At 47.5% G+C, this 17758-nt stretch overlaps 2 protein-coding genes across 6 annotated transcripts in view; one reads left to right on the plus strand and one right to left on the minus strand.

Moving 5' to 3' along the window:
- LOC119161094 (rap guanine nucleotide exchange factor 2) overlaps nt 1-17758 on the minus strand; it is a 720936-nt gene that overhangs the window by 592143 nt on the left and 111035 nt on the right. For all 4 annotated transcript variants that reach the window (XM_075879936.1, XM_075879935.1, XM_075879938.1 and 1 more), the window contains one exon: nt 15800-15927. In XM_075879936.1, the coding sequence (XP_075736051.1) occupies nt 15800-15927 (128 nt within the window). The remainder of the gene's footprint in view (nt 1-15799; nt 15928-17758) is intronic.
- LOC119161093 (presequence protease, mitochondrial) overlaps nt 8585-17758 on the plus strand; it is a 271037-nt gene continuing 261863 nt past the window's right edge. For both annotated transcript variants that reach the window (XM_075879940.1, XM_075879942.1), the window contains exon 1: nt 8585-8832. In XM_075879940.1, the coding sequence (XP_075736055.1) occupies nt 8684-8832 (149 nt within the window). In that variant the 5' untranslated portion in view covers nt 8585-8683. The remainder of the gene's footprint in view (nt 8833-17758) is intronic.

The following is a 17758-nucleotide window of genomic DNA, read 5'->3' on the forward strand; positions in this document are numbered from 1 at the left end:
TTTCATCGGCTATCGTGTGTCCCCCTCGCCCTCTTAAGTGCCGAATAAGTTAAATTCATACCTGCGCTATAGTAATCCCTCCAGATAAGAGAATTCTTGGCTAAGAAAATGCGTAGCCAAGAGAAAGCTTTGTGAATTCGGCCCCAGAACTTTATTACTCCCAGTTACGCTGCTTAGAGGAGGTCAGCGGGGATCCTTTGGGACACCGCGGCCTCCAATGCGCACTGGCTGAACAATGCCATGCGAGCTCGGGACGGTAACAAAGACGTCGGCAAAATGAGAACGTGCGAACATTACCACAGAAAAAAAAATGCATCGCGCCGTTCATTAGTTAACAATGTAAACATCTTCAGCCAGGAAATAATAATAATAATAATAATAATAATAATAATAATAATAATAATAATAATAATAATAATAATAATAATAATAGTCTGTCCGAAAATCTTAACTCGGTGTTTGGCGCCCACGTGTTCCCATCGTTTCTCGAGGACCATTGCAAGTGGGATTTGTCAGATTACTGTGGCGCGTGCGTTTCGGGCCCCGCGGATCACTTCTTCATTCTCAGCGGACCAGTGACGAGTATAGTGGGGCTTTCCACACTTTCTGTGGCACGCACGCGCTGGGACTTCTTCGTTGGGCGAATTTTGATTTCGCTTAGCCACGCGCAGCTTCGTTGTTGAAACTTCTGTATTGAGGAAATGTCAGCATTATGCTCACAACAATGACTTCGTATCTGTGGTCGTATTTTCGGAACTCATCTTTGCCGCCAGCTACAAGAAGCCTTCCTTTATCCACACTTCGTGCAGCATCGGAATTTTCTCATAATTTCTTGCCGTAACACAGCTTCGACTCCACGCGAAGTACTCGACTAATGTAGTAGGCGCAATCACAGAACGCCCACGCAGAAGTGTTCGCTAATAGTTGTTCTCAGCTCCTGGGGGTGAGGGCCATTGACCGATGACATCTGAACGGATTTTGCGAAGGACTTAGTGTCTTACCATTGACCTTAAGTGTTCTTTACCATTGACCCATCGTCTTCGCTCATGTGTCTGAGAAATGATAGTCTGGAAGTCTCACGAAGACGTCTAGCGTAAGGCATTTGCGAACCCGGGGCGCCCAGAGCTCTCTTTTAGCGTGCAGTCTAGTGTGAAAGAAAGAATGCCGTACATTTTTGTATCCCGCTTACGCTCCTGAACTACACACTTTATGTAACCGCGCTGCGGTGGGTATGGATAAAATCACACCAGCAGTGCTTCAAAGAATGCTTCCCAAATCATGAGAACATGTACCCAGTCTTGTTAACAGTCACACAAACACTTATTCTGGCGCCCGGTTCGTAAAAAAAAATATGGGTGAAAAAAGCCTGCTATGATGCTGTCTTCCTTTGGAAACTTAGCTGTACTTGATGGGCACACATTCATTAACGCAGCGCTGAACGCCCGTTAGTAGCACCACATAACGTAATTATTTGGTGTAACTAACGAGCGCACATGAATACCAGACACACCTTTGGAAAGAAAAGCTCCATTTATTTACCAAATGCTAACCATTGCAACGCCGCACTCTGGACAAAAAAAAAAAATATGCAAAGGACTTAGTGCTAAGACGTAGCCGCCTCTGAAGTAGAGTCCTAAAAAAAAAAAAGGGTGGGGTGGAAGCTAAGGACTCAGTCTTGGACACTGGACGAAACGCTGAGACAATGTCCGTTGAAAAAAAAAAAGCACACGCACACACGCAGTCCGATGTTTGGTACACTGCAGTTTCTAATCCCACAGGAAAACCATGGTTGAAGGTGGGGGGTGTCACTCTCAGCCATCGTAATTCGGGCCCGCGAAAAAAAAAAAACGCGAGGGGCAATGCTAGCCTTGAACACTGCAGTAAAGAGTCCGAAAAAAAAATATATGCCGGGCGACTCTTTGCCAAATATCTAAACGTTGTGGTGCGAAGTGCGGAGTCCAAGGGGAAAAAAAAAAAAAAAAGGAGCCGGTTTCGGAAATCGCAAAGCTGAAAGTCCACGGTCCAAGACAAAAAGTGCGGGCATTTGTAGTCTTCAAAACACTGTCGCGAGGAGTCCATGTCCAGCGCGCGCCGCGATGCGAAGCATTGGAAAGCGAGGAGCAAAAAAAAAAAACAAAAAAGAGAGAAAGAGAGGAGATAGAGAAAAGGGAGCGATAAGAAAAAAGCTTTAAAAAGATGGAAAGGGAAACGATGCAGCGCGAGACATCATGGGCTGCTGCTGCAAGTAGAAAGAAAAAAAAAAGGTGGGGCGGCGAAGAAGTTGGCGCGAGAGAGGAAGACAAAGACGCTACGATGACCAAACGTTCCAAACTGCAGTGCAGAGGGAGGGGGAGGGGGGAAAAGCACTGACCAGTTAGATCTTGTCTAATTCGTCGTAATCGTCCTTTGGCTTGCGGCCGCCCGTCTTGTTAGTCTCCCGGACGACGAACCCGAGAAGGGCCTCCTGCCGCCCCACTGCTCCCGAGGCCCCGGCGGGAGAGCCGCCGCCGGCAGCCGGTGCCGAAGCACTGATGTTCACAAAGGTGAAGTTGGCCAGTGCCAGGCGGGCCATGGCCGGGTGTTCAAGGCTCAGGTCCACCTGGCGTTCGGTACGGGGCCGCAGGGCGACTCCCAGCGCGACGGAGATGACCACCAGGACCAGAAGGCCCGCCGCTACCATCATTGTGATCTTGGACCTGCGGAGATTGTGGACAGGCGAGGTTCGACGCTGGCTCCGCAACAACAGCTCCGTCCCTGAGGATGTGCTGTGCAACATGGCTGCCGTCGCACTTCCGGTACGATGAAGCGGAAACTGCACAATTCGGTTGCCACAGGGATCCTCGGGCTGCTTCTCGGCTGGCCGTCGAACGGGGCGCCCCTTCGCACACTCTGGATTCTGCAGCAGGCTCGAACTCCTGATCCTCTCTCTCCAGGAACACGCTGACAGGCCGGTCCTTCGGTGGAACCTCGAGAGAGCTCCTGCGAGCGTCCGACCGAAACGGGCACTAGCCGTGTTCTGGTTCGCTAGCGGGTGCAGCTGCTCGCGGCTAGGCCCCTTCGTCCTCTTTCAACGTGCGAACGAGGCACCACGAGAACCTGCTCTTTTTCGTTGAGAAACGCGCGAGAGCCAAACTTAAACCTATTTTTCTTCCTTTTCTAAATTTTTAATCAAAGTAACAACCCAAAAAAACTTGTAAAATGTCTCTCTTCGAGATATATACTTGTGTTCTCGCCACAGTGAATCCCAATGGCGACGCATAAGAGGTCGCAGCGAGGCGATAAATAAATAGTTTATTGTTGTTTGGCTTCATTTTGTGGGTACTTCTTCCTCGTTCACAAGAGGTCCCTCCGCGTAGAGGGCTTAGTTCATTACTTGGAGTGATTCCGCTTCACGTGCCTCCGCGCGACCAAGTTTTTGCCACGTTTGTTGCGTCATCTTCTGTAACGTTGGGTGGTACGATGAGCGCGTGTTTTTCTCAGCGTCTTTTCTCTCGCTACGTGGATGATTGCTAAAGCAGCCAAATGCCGGTACTGGCCTACCCGTACTCCCGTGCGTGGTTGCGCTCTAACTAAAGGCGTACATATCGGTCTTGTGTGACACAAGTCCTGAACGGCAGCCTGCATGATTCGATAGTGCATGTGATTTTTTTCTTCTTCTTTTTTACTTTCTTACTTTTCGCTTAAAGCAACACAAAGAGCTACGGGTAGGTGTAAAACGGTAATCTTTAGTGCATGTCAGAATGCGTAAGCCAGACTGCCTACCTCCGAGAGAAATACTGCGAAGACCCGCCCCACCGCGGTGGTCTAGTGCCTAAGGTACTCGGATGTTGACCCGCAGGTCAAGGTATTGAATCCCGGCTGCGGCTGTTGCAGTTTCGATGGAAGCGAAAATGCTGTAGGCTCGTGTGCTCAGATTTGGCTGCACCTTAAGAACCCCAAGTGGTCGAAATCTCCGGAGCCCTCCACTACGACGTCTCTCATAACTATATGGTGGTTGAGGGACGTTAAACCCCATATGCCAATGAGTCAATCAGTACTGCGAAGACGCTTTCTCAAGGGCGAAGAAGCTTTATTCAGCCCGCAGCCAGTGTGTGCTGCTGCTGTTTTTATATGTTTTTTCAAAGCTCTGAGTTTGTTCGCTTGTCCAGTGAATGCTGCGAGCAGTGGCACACAGCGGGATCTGGAAACACGGTCCTAGTCATTGTCAACAATGCACATGTAGAAACATGCACAACACTTCCAGTATGTCTTTCTTTGAGGTCTGTTTAGCAATGTCGCATTCTCCAAAAAAAAAAAAAAAGACGGGAGCTGTTACGTTTGGCCCGGCGATTCGTCTGGGCCAACGCCATTGTGAGTAAGCCGGTCTACTAGGGAGTCTTTCAACCCCTTCAGCGCCCAGTCTGCAAGACGCTGTCCGGTAGATGTTCCAGGAAACAGTCGGGTCTCAACAGGAGCTTCGCGAGGCAAGCCTTTTGTTGAACGGGCTCGTACAGCGGGGGAACGGCGCCACTGGGGCGGGTCTCCTTAAGTCAATCTCTTGACTCGGCTTTTGTCATCTACGCAAGGCCATCTCAGCGCACCGACAGCCCGGAAGCATGGGAACGCGTCGAAGAAGCCGTTCACTGAAATCGAGCGTTTGGACTGCCTGAATCTGAAAGCAGCGTGGACCGCTGCTGACGGTCGGGTTAGCGACCATCTCCCCGGATGGTCGAAGTATACGAAGTATACTGCTATACGAAGTATAAGATACGTGACAGAATTGGCGGAATGAAGATGAGACTTGTAGCAGTCATTGGGAAATAGGAAAACACGCAATTAGTCAAGAAAACGCACTCTCTTTCACTTGCGTTCTGCACACTACCATGCAATTTAAGATGAGCATCTCATCAGCTTTCTGCGCACTGGCAGTGTAGAACAGCTCGGCCTATCGAATGGAGGCCTAGCAGGTGAGAGGCCGATGCAGCCTAGCCAGTCCATCTACCCACCTAAGGAAAGATGCAGCCTCTGATAGCGTGAATGCACGCCGAGCTTGTAGCTGTTGTTGTAAAGACCAGTTCATACCAACGATGGGTGTTGGACACAGAGTATAGCTTATAAAGGAACACGAACAAAGAACTATACGAGATGAAGGTTTAAACCTACCGCAAATAAATATTTCATGGTGAATATGTAGGGAGGGCGTACACAACTTTAACAGCCCTGTGGCCTATTTTGAGACCATGCAACTATTACTTCTATTTCCTGACGTGGGAGCAGCCTGCGTAAACCTAAGGGATGATCTTCAGGACCTGAATAAATGTCTTCATACCATACTAAATATTATTTCCATTTACCATTTGCCGATTCATGTTCAAGATTCTAGGGCTTGAGCTGATTATCGTTGGCCATACTACCGCTCAGAAAGACGATGTGTTAGTACAATACTAATAATAATAATAATAATCTCTGAGGTCTTCGGAAGTGTACAAACCGCAATATTGTTACGGGTACCTTGTTAAATCAGTCAAAGCAGTGGGTGAACAACATGGCACCAAACTTCTTCTTCACCTTCTCTGATGGCTCATACTCAATATAGGAAATCGGCCGAGCAGTAGATGAATTTTTATAGTATTTTCTTTATTATATACAAATATAATTTAGAACTCACTAATAAAGTGAATTTAAGTACGAAATAATACTGATCAGATTATTGAAAGATGAAGATTTCAGCTAGATATTATTTTAGACTGACTGATAAATTTCTCAATAGCAAAGAAAACATCCCTGTGACTGCAGCCCAGAGTACAGAGGGACCGAAAGAAAGAACACCTAATTCTGATACTTCCAGACCAAGTTTTGAAGATGTGGTACTTTGAATCTTTTCCACAATGACCTGAACCGGTGACAAGTTAGAAAATAATGACTAATGGTTTCCCCCTCATTACAGAAGAGACCCAGAGGGTAAATCGCTTGGCCTGCTCTATGCAGGTAAAAATTGAGAGAGGTAATGCGGCAGAGAAATTTGCCTATAGCCAATGCCAATCTTCTCGGCCTCGATAGATCGCTGTGCCAGAAAATAAGAGATGCTTATATTCTGGAGAAGCTGTCAAGACAAGGTTTGATAAGTTTTTTTCTAATTGTTAGTGTGCGGAATCTTGCAATTGTGATGTATGCTGTTTGCGGGAAAACCCGAATGAGTCTTTGCTAGAGAATCAGCACTTTCGTTTAAAAACAAGCCTTTGTGGCCAGGTACCCAAATTAAATGAATGCATTGAAGGTGAGTGGCAACGAGCACTTTAAAGAGCTTTAGTAGAGGCATTTCACCCGATGTGTAAAAAGAAGAGCACACAGATAATGAGTCAGTGATCATCGCAACTGCTGTAATTGAACTGCTTAACTTTCGTAAAGCTAATATTATGGCCATAAATTCAGCTCTGAAAACAAGAATAAAATGAAGCACTCGTAATGAAAAAGACCACTAAAGTTTAGGGCAAAATATTCCTATGCCAGATTTTTTCTCAGATTGCGATGCGTCCGTGCAGTAACCACATTCGCTGGCCATTACTCAGGTGCTCTTGTAACAATTCATTTAATATACCGTGAGGTAATAATTTAGCACAGTTCGGAAAAACTATTGTGGCGCCAATCGAGCAACTACCAATAGCCATCATCGTCGTCTTCCTTTTTCACGCTGCGGCGGCTTTTCAGCATCAAAACCCCCGGTGGAAGATGCCCCGTCTCGGTGCTTAATTACAAGCGTGTGGTCCAAGAAAGGTGATATGGCTTGAGCCGAGTTACGTAAATGACAATCGAAGCTAACGATGATGTTGTTGAAGCAGCTGGGACGATGCCATATATGTAACGTCAGTCACCTGGCGAACGAAATGGTCCAGTGTAGTAGTGGACAGCAGTTTCTCAGAAAGAGCAACACGCTGAGTGGGTGACCAGAGAAGCACGAGGGAACCCGGGGAAAATCGCTTGTTTTTATGATGACTATCACAGAGCTGTCTTTGGTACTCCCGAGAGGCCTGCAGATGTAAGCGGGTGAGTTTGCATGCGGGGTCGGTTCGGTCGATGGCTTCGCCGTCATTGGTCGAAAGCAGCATTGCGTCCCAGTTTTCACCATGCTTGTTGCGTCATCTTCTGTAACGTTTGGTGGTACGATGCGGGTTTTATATAGGAGAATAAATGGTAAATAGTGGCCAGCGGTGTCGTGACACGAGGAACTATAAGCTTACACCACATACGGCAAATGAATGTCCCAGTCTGGCGGTCAGCAGCTACGAGAGGGTCGGAGAGGCAAAACGGTTGTTCTTTATCAATGTCATTGTGAAGCACGCCGAAGTGGTGCCATCCACACTAGCCTAGATCATATTACGGTTCCTTAACGCGCACCTATACGCGGGTGCTCTGCGCATTTCACCCCCTTAGAAATGCGACTGCCCGAGAATTGACCATGAGCCCTCGAGCTTAGCAGTGCAACCTGCTAAGCTACCACGGTGGGTCTATATTAATCAGCCAAGATTGTCACTGCTGCTGTTGATGCATATTGGAAGACGTTGTAACCCTGTACGCCCTTCAATTTTCTACAATGTCTGACACTGAACTATTGCTTTTCTTTGATTGCTATTTTTTTAAATAGTTTTGTTTATTTCAAATCATCATGTGTGCAGAAGTTGCAGCCAGTCACAATTACGCCTTTGTAAATTTGGCAGAAGGTTCGCAACTCGAGAGAAACCAGATGGGTGCACTGGTCGCCGATGTCTGAACTGTTGATGTACGGTAACATCTATGGAAACAACGGGTAAAAAGTAGAGATGATGGTGGAAAATTTTAGTCACAGGGTGTGACACGCATCAAAGTGGGCTATTTATTTATAAATTTTTGATGCCACACTCAAGGCACTTTCGTCGACATTCACTAATTGTAATCTCGCAGCTCCAATTATCAACGGGAAGAGGCGCCACGCACAGCGACTGAAAATTAGTTCTCAAGCCACAGGTAGCAGTGAAGAGATGTACAGAAGAGAACGCACAGATGTAGTATGGGAGCAGTGAATTGACGAAATTTGTAAGAGAAATTTGTGTGTGTGAGCGTGAACTTTTGAGGGAATTTAGAATCGTTTGTGCAGACTTGATTACATAAAGAGGATAAAGACGACGGCGACAAGAAGGCGAGCCAAGGGCGCATGGCACGCGCGGCGGGGGCACGAGAATAGAACAAGGAAAAGAAGACAAAGAGGCGAAGCGCGTGAGTCGTCTTGGGTTTTTTTCTGCATTACCTTGTTTCTTTTGTTTTTATATTTATTCAGCATTGTAGTGCTCATTTAAGGGTTACGCTACGCTTTCTTAGTCATAATATAGGGATGACGAACAAACAAACACGCAGAGGGCCGAGCCGAAGCTGGCAAAAGGACACGCCGGACAAGGGCGCTGGCCTTCGAGATCGTCCTGGACTTTCTTGGCGAGGGCTTGCTGTGTGGATGGTGGTCCAGACGTCGGCGGTGGCTCCAGCTAGGACACGCCGGATCAGGGCGCTGCTCGTGGAGCTCCCCCTGCCTGTTCCTGGCGAGGCCCGGGAGCAGAGGTACCAGCTTGGAGCTAGCGGTACCAGCCTCGGCTCCTGGTGTGTCGGCGTGCGGGAGAGAGTCGACCGGTCCCTGATAGCCGCCGCCGCCTGGGACGGCGCAAGGCCGTGATCAGACATGAGGCCTTACGGAGGCCCTGTCTTCCTGCCGAGGCCGCACGCGGGACGTGTGCCAGCTGCGTGCCTGGGCTCACCCTCGCCAAAGGTCGCCGGCGCACGTGGTCGTCGCGGACTGCTGTCTCCTCAAGAACACGTAGTCTACAAGCCGTGAGACCTTGTCTTTTAACCTCGATCCGACGTTACGCAGTTACGACTCTCAGTTTCGCATAAGGGTGTTCATCTCTGTGCTTGTTTCTCGTGATCGTCCCTAGTTTCTTTCTTCTATAAATGTTGTTTGAAGCTCACTCACGCGTACGTCTCTCTTGTTTCTTTTTTCGTTAGCCACGCACACAGAAACATAACACCCCCCCCCCCCCCCCTGTCATTACAACGGGGTTAATCGTGGACAGTCACAATTATAAGCATGCGCAAGGTCCCCCTTCGAGGGGGGGAGGGGGCGAAAGTTCGCTGACTTTGCGCCCCGCCCCTCCCCCATGCTCACACCTATGCTCACAAGCGCAGGGATCGACGGCAGTTGGAGAAGAGCGGGAGCAGCGGATGCAAAGAGCGTGCGCTCACTAGTCAGCGCTCACGCGTCAGTGCCGCCATCTATGAACAGTAAGAAAAAGTGGACGGACCAAACCACTCACGCATGGCCGCGCGCGATGTTTGAATCCGTTCTCTACGTATATGGGCCCCGCCGCGGTGGTCTAATGGCTAAGGTAGTCGGCTGCAGACCCGCGGGCCGCGAGATCGAATCCCGGCTGCAGCGGCTGCATTTTCAATGGAGGCGAAAATGCTGTAGGCCCGTGTTCTCAGATTTGGGCGTACGTTAAAGGGGGTGGTGGAAAGTTGCTGAGCCCTCCACTACGGCGTGTCTCATAATCATATGATGGTTTTGGGACACTAAACCCCCCATATCAATCAATCAATCAATCAATCAATCTACCTATATGGCTCAGTGCATAGGAAAACAAATCTGGTAGTATTATTATTTATAACGTAGACTACATCACTATCAGACAACAAAGTCTATTCCTTTAAAAAGTGGCAGTTTCATTTTCACGCGGTGGGAACAAACGCGGAACAATCACTCGCCCGACGCATGACGCTTGCCTTAGGCCATTGCCTCTTATCACCTTTACCGATAAAGAGCTGGCGTTAGTATGCATACGCAGACGTACCGAACTGGACAACATGCATGGATGTGCAATTAGCGCTCTTCCTTGTCTTGTTTTGTCCCTGTCTACTTTTTGTTGCTGTTGTTTCCGCTGGAGGCGGAAATGTTGTAGGCCGGTGTGCTCAGATTTGGGTGCACGTTAAAGAACCCCAGGTGGTCGAAATTTCCGGAGCCCTCCACTACGGCGTCTCTCATAATCAAATGGTGGTTTTGGGACGTTAAACCCCACGTATCAATCAATCATCTGTTGTTTCCGCTGTAGTTACTTGAAAAAAACGTACCAACACACCCATCACTCTAATGACCTCGGCACCGATTACGCTTTAGGCCAGCACTACGCCAGACTTATCAAGTACGACATAGCTTATCACGAACCCTGATGCAATGAGCAAATATTATTTTCACACTGTTGGGGTATCCGCTGACGTCGTCCACGCTGTCATGTTACTGTACAATACCAATTTTTATGGAAGGGAGCGCGTGGCCGGCGCTCTGCTGCGGCTGCCTACAGCACCATCGGCCAACAGATAAAAAAAGCACGTCCGTTTTTGGCGCCATCGCCTGTTGCGAGACCAGAGCGGGAGCACAATTTAGCAGCGCTTGTCCAAAGGTCATGACTTGTTGTTTTGTTCGCTAACAGATTACGCAAAAAGCGGACGCCCTTTCTTTATCTGTCAGTTGATGGTGCAGTTGATGGAACTGACTGGATTCCCAGAGAAGGGAAGCGGGTTAGGGGGAGACAGAAGGTTAGGTGGGCAGATGAGATTAAGAAGTTTGCGGGTATAAATTGGCAGCAGCAAGCACAGGACCGGGTTAACTGGCGGAACATGGGAGAGGCCTTTGTCCTGCAGTGGACGTAGTCAAGCTGATGATGATGATGATGATGATGATGATGATGATGATGATGATGATGATGATGATGATGATGATGGTGCTGTGGGCGGCTGCGACAGAGCGCAGGCCACGCGCTCGCCTGTTCCCTTGCATGAAAATTGACGCTGTACATCCAGCACGGTGAAAACTTGCGCTTCGTTTGGATCTATTTATCTCGAACAGTACAGTTGTGGCATACGCCAATGCTACATCTATTTATCTCGAACAGTACAGTTGTGGCATACGCCAATGCTACATGAGCGCTTCCAACAGTATGCGCTTTCGCCAACCACCAGAATCTGTGTACAAGTCACTTGAATGACGTGGCTTCTCGTGCCACCGAGCTTTCTAGATTACCACGCAACGAGGGCATCTTTTTGATGAAGCGTCCTAGAGTAGGACCAATGCCCCGCCGCGGTGGTCTAGTGGCGAAGGTATACTCGGCTGCTGACCCGCAAGTCGCGGGATCGAATCCCGCCCGGCTGCGGCAGCTGCATTTCCGATGGAGGCGGAAATGTTGTAGGCCCGTGTGCCCAGATTTGGGTGCGCGTTAAAGAACCCCAGGTGGTCGAAATCTCCGGAGCCCTTTACTACGGCGTCTCTCATAATCATATGGTGGTTTTGGGACGTTAAACCCCACATATCAATCAATCATCACCTAGAGTAGGACCAAAAAGAGTAAGAATAAACGAGAACAGCCGCTGTTCTAGTATGTTCTTCCCGTGCCTAATCCTTCTTAGCTTAACATCTAAAAAAGCTGTGTCCATTAAGAAATAAGGTATGGCATGCAAACCACTGGTGTGGAAAGGGTCACAGAAGCAGCTAACGAGACAACACAAAGGGCGTTTTCTGGTTCTCCCCTGTCCTGCCGCTGTTGCTAAGCTCGAAGGCGTGGGTGCTATTCCCAATTACTGCAAGCGCATTTCGAGAGGGGAAAAATTCAAAGAACACCCTTATTCAGGTGCCCGTTATAGTTACCACGGGTGTTCGAAACTGATCCGGAGGTCCCTACTACAGCGTGCCTCATAATCACCTCCTGGTTTCGGCACGTAAACCCGCAGCAATTACTAGTATTTTTTTTTGTGACCCCGTATGCATGCCTTACCTTTTCTGATGATGAATACTCATAAACTAGTAGTTAAACTTTCTTGTTCTGATGACGTGTTATTCGCCCTAAAGCCGAAGTTAACTATAATATCCGCCCTCCCTTTAACGTACACGCGCACGGCACGAAAGCAAAATACAATTCAAATAGTGCTGGGTCATTCCATACCAAGTGTCCCAAACGAGGCGCTTGACCATCCAAGATTCTGCCGATAAAATGTAAACCCCTTTCGTACACCCCGTGGAGTATTGTGGCCAAAGCATTTTTGCTCGAAAAAAAGTTTTCAAGACCCCTTAAAGTAATCTTATTATAGTGATTTTCAGGAGCCTATAAGGGGCGTCCCTTAAAGTTCACCGGCTTTTAATTGCCAAAGTGAGCACAATAGACTATAACATCGATATTTATTTGCGGAACTTCAAAACAGCTCTTGAGGTACTAAAAAAGTTTTGTTTAGTTGTGTTGATAAAGCCTTCAGACATTTTTGCGTTTAACTAGCAGTTAGGCCTTTCAAAAACCATGAAAAAATCTTCGAAGTTCGTTATGTTTTACTATTACAGCTGGAGCTTTCTCTAAGCAATCTTAATATTACTGTGGTTTTCAGAAAAGCTTACTTTTATACAAAAATGTTTAGGGACGAAATAGACTCCAGATCTTTTCAGAAAAAATGAAAATGGCAGAAACATGCGAAATGTCCCATATTTGACTGTGTTTTCCGTACTGATGCGGTCTAAGGAAAAGTTATAGCGATACGACGTTTGATGGACCACTTTATGGTTATGTAATGAAGAGAGTATAATCAAATTATTTTTAAAGAAGAAAGTACATTTTGAAGTTGGCCTTCACAACGCTCCATGCGTTCCTTTGTTGCCACTTCACCACACAGCACGTGGTCGCCCTTGCGGCTAACCCTCATCACAGAAAGCGAAAAGGTGCGAGATCTGTGTAAGCGGCTTGTGAGTGGTGTGCGTGTGTGTGTTTGGGGGGGGGGGGGTATATGAAAAGAAGAGGAATGTGAGCCCCGTAACTGTCTCTCAGGGGGAGGACACCTCAACAGTAGCTCACGAGGGGTGGGGGTATAGGAGGGGTTAAAAGGATAGGATTAAAACTGAAAAGATAGAGAGGAAGGAGAGAGCGAGGCACAGGGACAGCGAACGACAGAAAACGACGAAAGAGGAGATAGGAAAGATGGACACGGTCGCAGGAGTCCGAGGACGGGGCACCACTCGGCGAGAGCTCACGTCGGCGGCAGGAGTTTGCGTAGGGCGAGCCAGTCGGCGAGAGCTGCGCTGTCGTCGGAGATCGCGGGGGCACAAGCGGTCGGAACGAAATTGAGCGAGCGAGTCATGGGTGGTCGATAGTCTTGTTGATTCGATGTCAAGGCCACGAGTATTGAGTTCGCTTTACGATATGAGCTCGCTTGGAGTGCCCATTGGGAAGTATGGAAGCTGTACAGCAGCTTGCGTTATCGTTGGCCCATACATTGTGCTACAGGGCTGTCTGCACTGCTAGTACGCAGAGACCTAGAGAAAAAAAGCACATTGTGCACCCTTCATCTAACGTACATTGGTTGTGCAGACAGCCTAACACAATGTTCCAATGATACCGCAAGCTGCTGTAGACCTTCCATATACTTCCCGATGGGCACTCCAAGCGAGCTCACATCATAAAGCGAACTCAATACTCGTGGCCTTGACATCAAATCAACAAGACTTTCGACCCCTCACAAGCCGCTTACACACATCTCGCACCTTGTCGCTTTCTGTGATGAGTGTCAGGCGATAAGGTGACCATGTGCTTTGCGGTGAAGTGGGAAATAATGAACGCAGGAAGCCAGCTTCAAAATTCAGGAAGCCAACGTTTGGAAGGCCAGCTTCAAAATTTTTCTCTCTTAGAACAAAAACAAAAAAAATGATGTCATTAGATCTTCTTCATTATTTAACCATAGATCTGTATATCAAACGCCACATCGCGAGTATTTTCCCATAGGCCGCATCAGTACGAAATGCAAAGTCAAATATTGGACAAGTCGCATATTGCTGCCATTTTAATGTTTTTCCTGGAAGATTTGAAGTGTATTTCGCCCTTAAACATATTTGAACGAAAGTAAGCTTTCTTGAAAATTACAATAATGTTAAGATTGGTAAGGAGAGTTCCAACTAGCATAGTAAAATAATAGCGAACTTTGAATAGTTTTGTAGTTTTTGAAAAATTCCGCAAATAAATATTGATTTTATATACATTTTTTCTATTGTGCTCACTTTGGCAAAAGCAAGTGAGCTTAAGGGGGTGCCACGGTCCTCGAGCAAAAACGTTTGGCCGCAATACTCTATTGGGTATTCGAAAAGGGTGTAAACTTTATTGGCAGAATCTGCGATGGTCGAGCGCCACGTCTGGTAGACTTAACATGGAATGACCCTGCTTCTTTTGGAACATACCCCGCCGCAGTGGTCTAGTTCCTAAGGTACTCGGCTGCTGACCCGCAGGTCGCGGAATTGAATCCCGGCTACGGCGGCTGCATTTCCGATGGAGGTGGAAATGCTGTAGGCCCGTGTGCTCAGATTTGGGTGCATGTTAAAGAACCCCAGGAGGTCAAAATTTCCGCAGCCGTCCACTACGGCATCTCTCATAATGATATGGTTGTTTTGGAACGTTAAACCCAGCATATCTAAATATCCATCTTTTCGTACAAAAGTGCCTGCCAATTTTCCGATGAAGTCCGTGCGCAGTTTGTTTTCGAACCAGAATGGACATTTACTCAAGTGTGGATATTCGTGTTCGCAACAAATTTCCCTAACACTCACCAACCTAAAAATGCCTGTGCACATCGCTACACACACCAGCTGATATAATTTGAGAAAGAAAGAGAGAGAGAGACTGTCTTTTGTATCTTGTGCGTATATAGAGAACAGTTTCCTCTGTCGGAGGACGGCTGAATGCAAAGCTTTCACACAGCGCATGTCACGTGGTCACAGCAGAATGCGGGATTAGTTACCTTTGCGTACCATAAACCAACCGAAGAAGCAGCTCTTACCAGCCATTGTTTAGCGTTGGTTGATTCAATGATGACATGTGGGGTTTAACGTCCCAAAACCACCATATGATTATGAGGGACGCCGTAGTTGAGGGCTCCGGGAATTTCCACCACCTGGGGTTCTTTAACGTACACCCAAATCTGAGCACACGGGCCTACGACATTTCCACCTCCATCGGAAATGCAGCCGCCGCAGCCGGGATTCGATCCCACGACCTGTGGGTCTGCAGCGAGTACCTTAGCCACTTGACCACCACGGCGGGGCTTCGGGGTCACCCATCGCAGTTCACGGTTGGCCACGACATTTACAGCATTTTTTTAAAGTAAAATATTTCTTGGCACGATGTTATGACGATTTCCGAAATAGTACCTCCGTAATCATGTCTTACTTACTGTAATACTCGATTATTTCTATTGACGCTCTGAAAACATACACTGCGATCCGAGAGGAATGGACAACCCATAGTACAGCGACGCCGACGCTTACTACATTACATACTTAATATAATTAACGACTGGCGAGCAACTAAAATGAAGTTTATCACATCCGCATGCTCATTATTATGACCAACTTGGAAAAAAGAAAGAAAACGTTAACGAGAGCCTTGGAGGACTCTTGCGCTTGAAAGTTCTACTTCAAGATTAGAAGGCGAGAGCGTACAGATCCCCCCCCCCCCCCCGCTACCTCATTCGCTGGCTAATCTTCGGCTCTCGGTGGATGCCTCAACGATGTCGCGATGAGAAAAAGAACGCCTGCGCGCATAACATTGGCCGCTTCAAACGACCCTATGTCCCGATACGTTTGCAGGAAATCGGTTATCGATTTACTCGTCAAGATCCCAAGGCGCAAGTTATTCCAACCGGTGCTCGCGCTCATTAGGTTTATGCTGAATACTTCTGAGAAGTCTACGAAATAAAGAATGAAAAGAGCAGGAATCCGTCTCACCAGTAGAGTATGTCGTTGGCATCGTGTCGCTCGTAGCGCACTGTCTTGCAGAGAGCGCGGATGTTGGCCTCCTTGAGCGAGGAGACCGCCTCCAGGACGTGCATGTATGAGTAGATGAGCTTCAGGTCCTGGCAAGCAAAACATAAACATTGGTTGGCAAATAAACCAGACTGCGCTGTTGCGCGCGAAAGTTGCAATAAAGGTCGATATGAACTTGGCATATACGCACCCACTGGTCACGACACGTTCGGCTATTCTGCCGTGGCATAAGATTAATACAATGCGATGGCAAGCTACAGTGCGTTTATTGCTTAGTATAAGCTGCGGCAACACAACGAATGCGCAACACAGTTGGACCTCGTTGTAACGAACACTTGTTCCTCGACGCTTGTGGCATCGTGACCTTTCCCTTGTGTCGGTGTTTTCACGCCACGTTTATTTAGAGCGATATGTAGAATTATCAGTTGTATCAGTTGGTGTAAAACCACCATATGATTATGAGAGACACCGTACTCTAGAAATTTCGACCACCTGGCGTTCCTTCACGTACACCTAAAGCTAGGCGCACAGACCTCAAGCATTTCCACATACATCGAAAATGCAGCCACCGTGGCCGGGATTCGACCTCGTGACCTGCGGGGTAGCAGCCGAGTGCCTTAGCGACTATAGGCTATCATAGTGGATAGTTATAGCGAATTAAACACGAACTCTAGTTGGAAACGATATACTTCAACGACCCTTATTATTTTGATAACGAAAATTGAAAACACGAACACCGCTGGGGCACGGGCTATAACGAAGAAATAACTGGCTTGCCCACCGAGGTTCGAAATTCAAAAAGTAGCAGCAAACAAGTGCTCAGAGGTCCACCTTGGTGTATCAGTGGCTAGGGTGCTCGGCTGCTAACCCGGAGTTGGTGGGTTCTAATCCCGGACGAATTTCGATAGAGGCGAAATGCTATAGAGGCCCCTGTGCTTTGCACGCGGTGTCAGTGCACCTTGAAGAACGTCAGATGGTCGGAATACGCAGACCGCACTACTACGGTGTTTTTCATAATAACATTGTGGTTTTGGAACGTAGAAATACACATACTACTATACTAAAACAGCGCCAGAGAAATCAACGGACCAGACGAGGAGGAAGATACACAAGGCGCGCTAACAACTGTAAGTTATACTTGCGCAGAATAAATGAATGAACACACACATGAATGAATACACATGAACGAATGAACGAATGAAAGTTATACTTGCGCAGAATAAATGAATGAACACACGCATGAATGAACAGACGAAAGAAGGTCACAAAAGATGTGACAGTGCATCACGTGGTCACTCGTACAGCGGATGCAAAACAGTTCCTGCGAGAAATCTGACATTCTTTTGCGAAAGCATATAAGATGCTCACACAAATATACCTGAGCTTTTTTTTCTATCACTATATAGAGCTTCAACAACCCTTGTTAATAGGTGCACTGATTTGTACATGGCACTAGTGTTTTCAAATCGACGTACACAGCCGCAGTCCCTACAATGGACACCTAGAAGCCCTGACAGCCCTTTCGTTGTGTTGTATTTGTGCTCTGTTTTAATCTATCATTTAGGTATTTTCCTGCTTGGCCTATACGTATGCCACACCGCAAGACAAAATGATTGCGTAAAACACATTTTTGGTGCACTGTATATGTCGCGATGCTTCTTAACGCACACAGATCTCCTACTTTCTTCGTTAACGGCCCGACACATTTTCGCCACCTGGTCAGGTGCAGTAAACGCTGCCTTTATTCCCGCCCTTTCCGCCACTTTCTTCAAGCTGTGCAAAATAGAATGCACATATGAATGGGCGGGGATACTCTTTGCACTGCATTCTCGCACTGTTGCATGGTTGCGCGGTTGGCGTTAGCGCCTTGGTTTTTCGCCGTGAGCATTTTTTTTTTTTGCAACACTGTAGACAGAATTG

The sequence above is a fragment of the Rhipicephalus microplus genome, chromosome X (assembly GCF_043290135.1).
Source record: "Rhipicephalus microplus isolate Deutch F79 chromosome X, USDA_Rmic, whole genome shotgun sequence".
In the NCBI taxonomy this organism is placed as follows: Eukaryota; Metazoa; Arthropoda; class Arachnida; order Ixodida; family Ixodidae; genus Rhipicephalus; species Rhipicephalus microplus.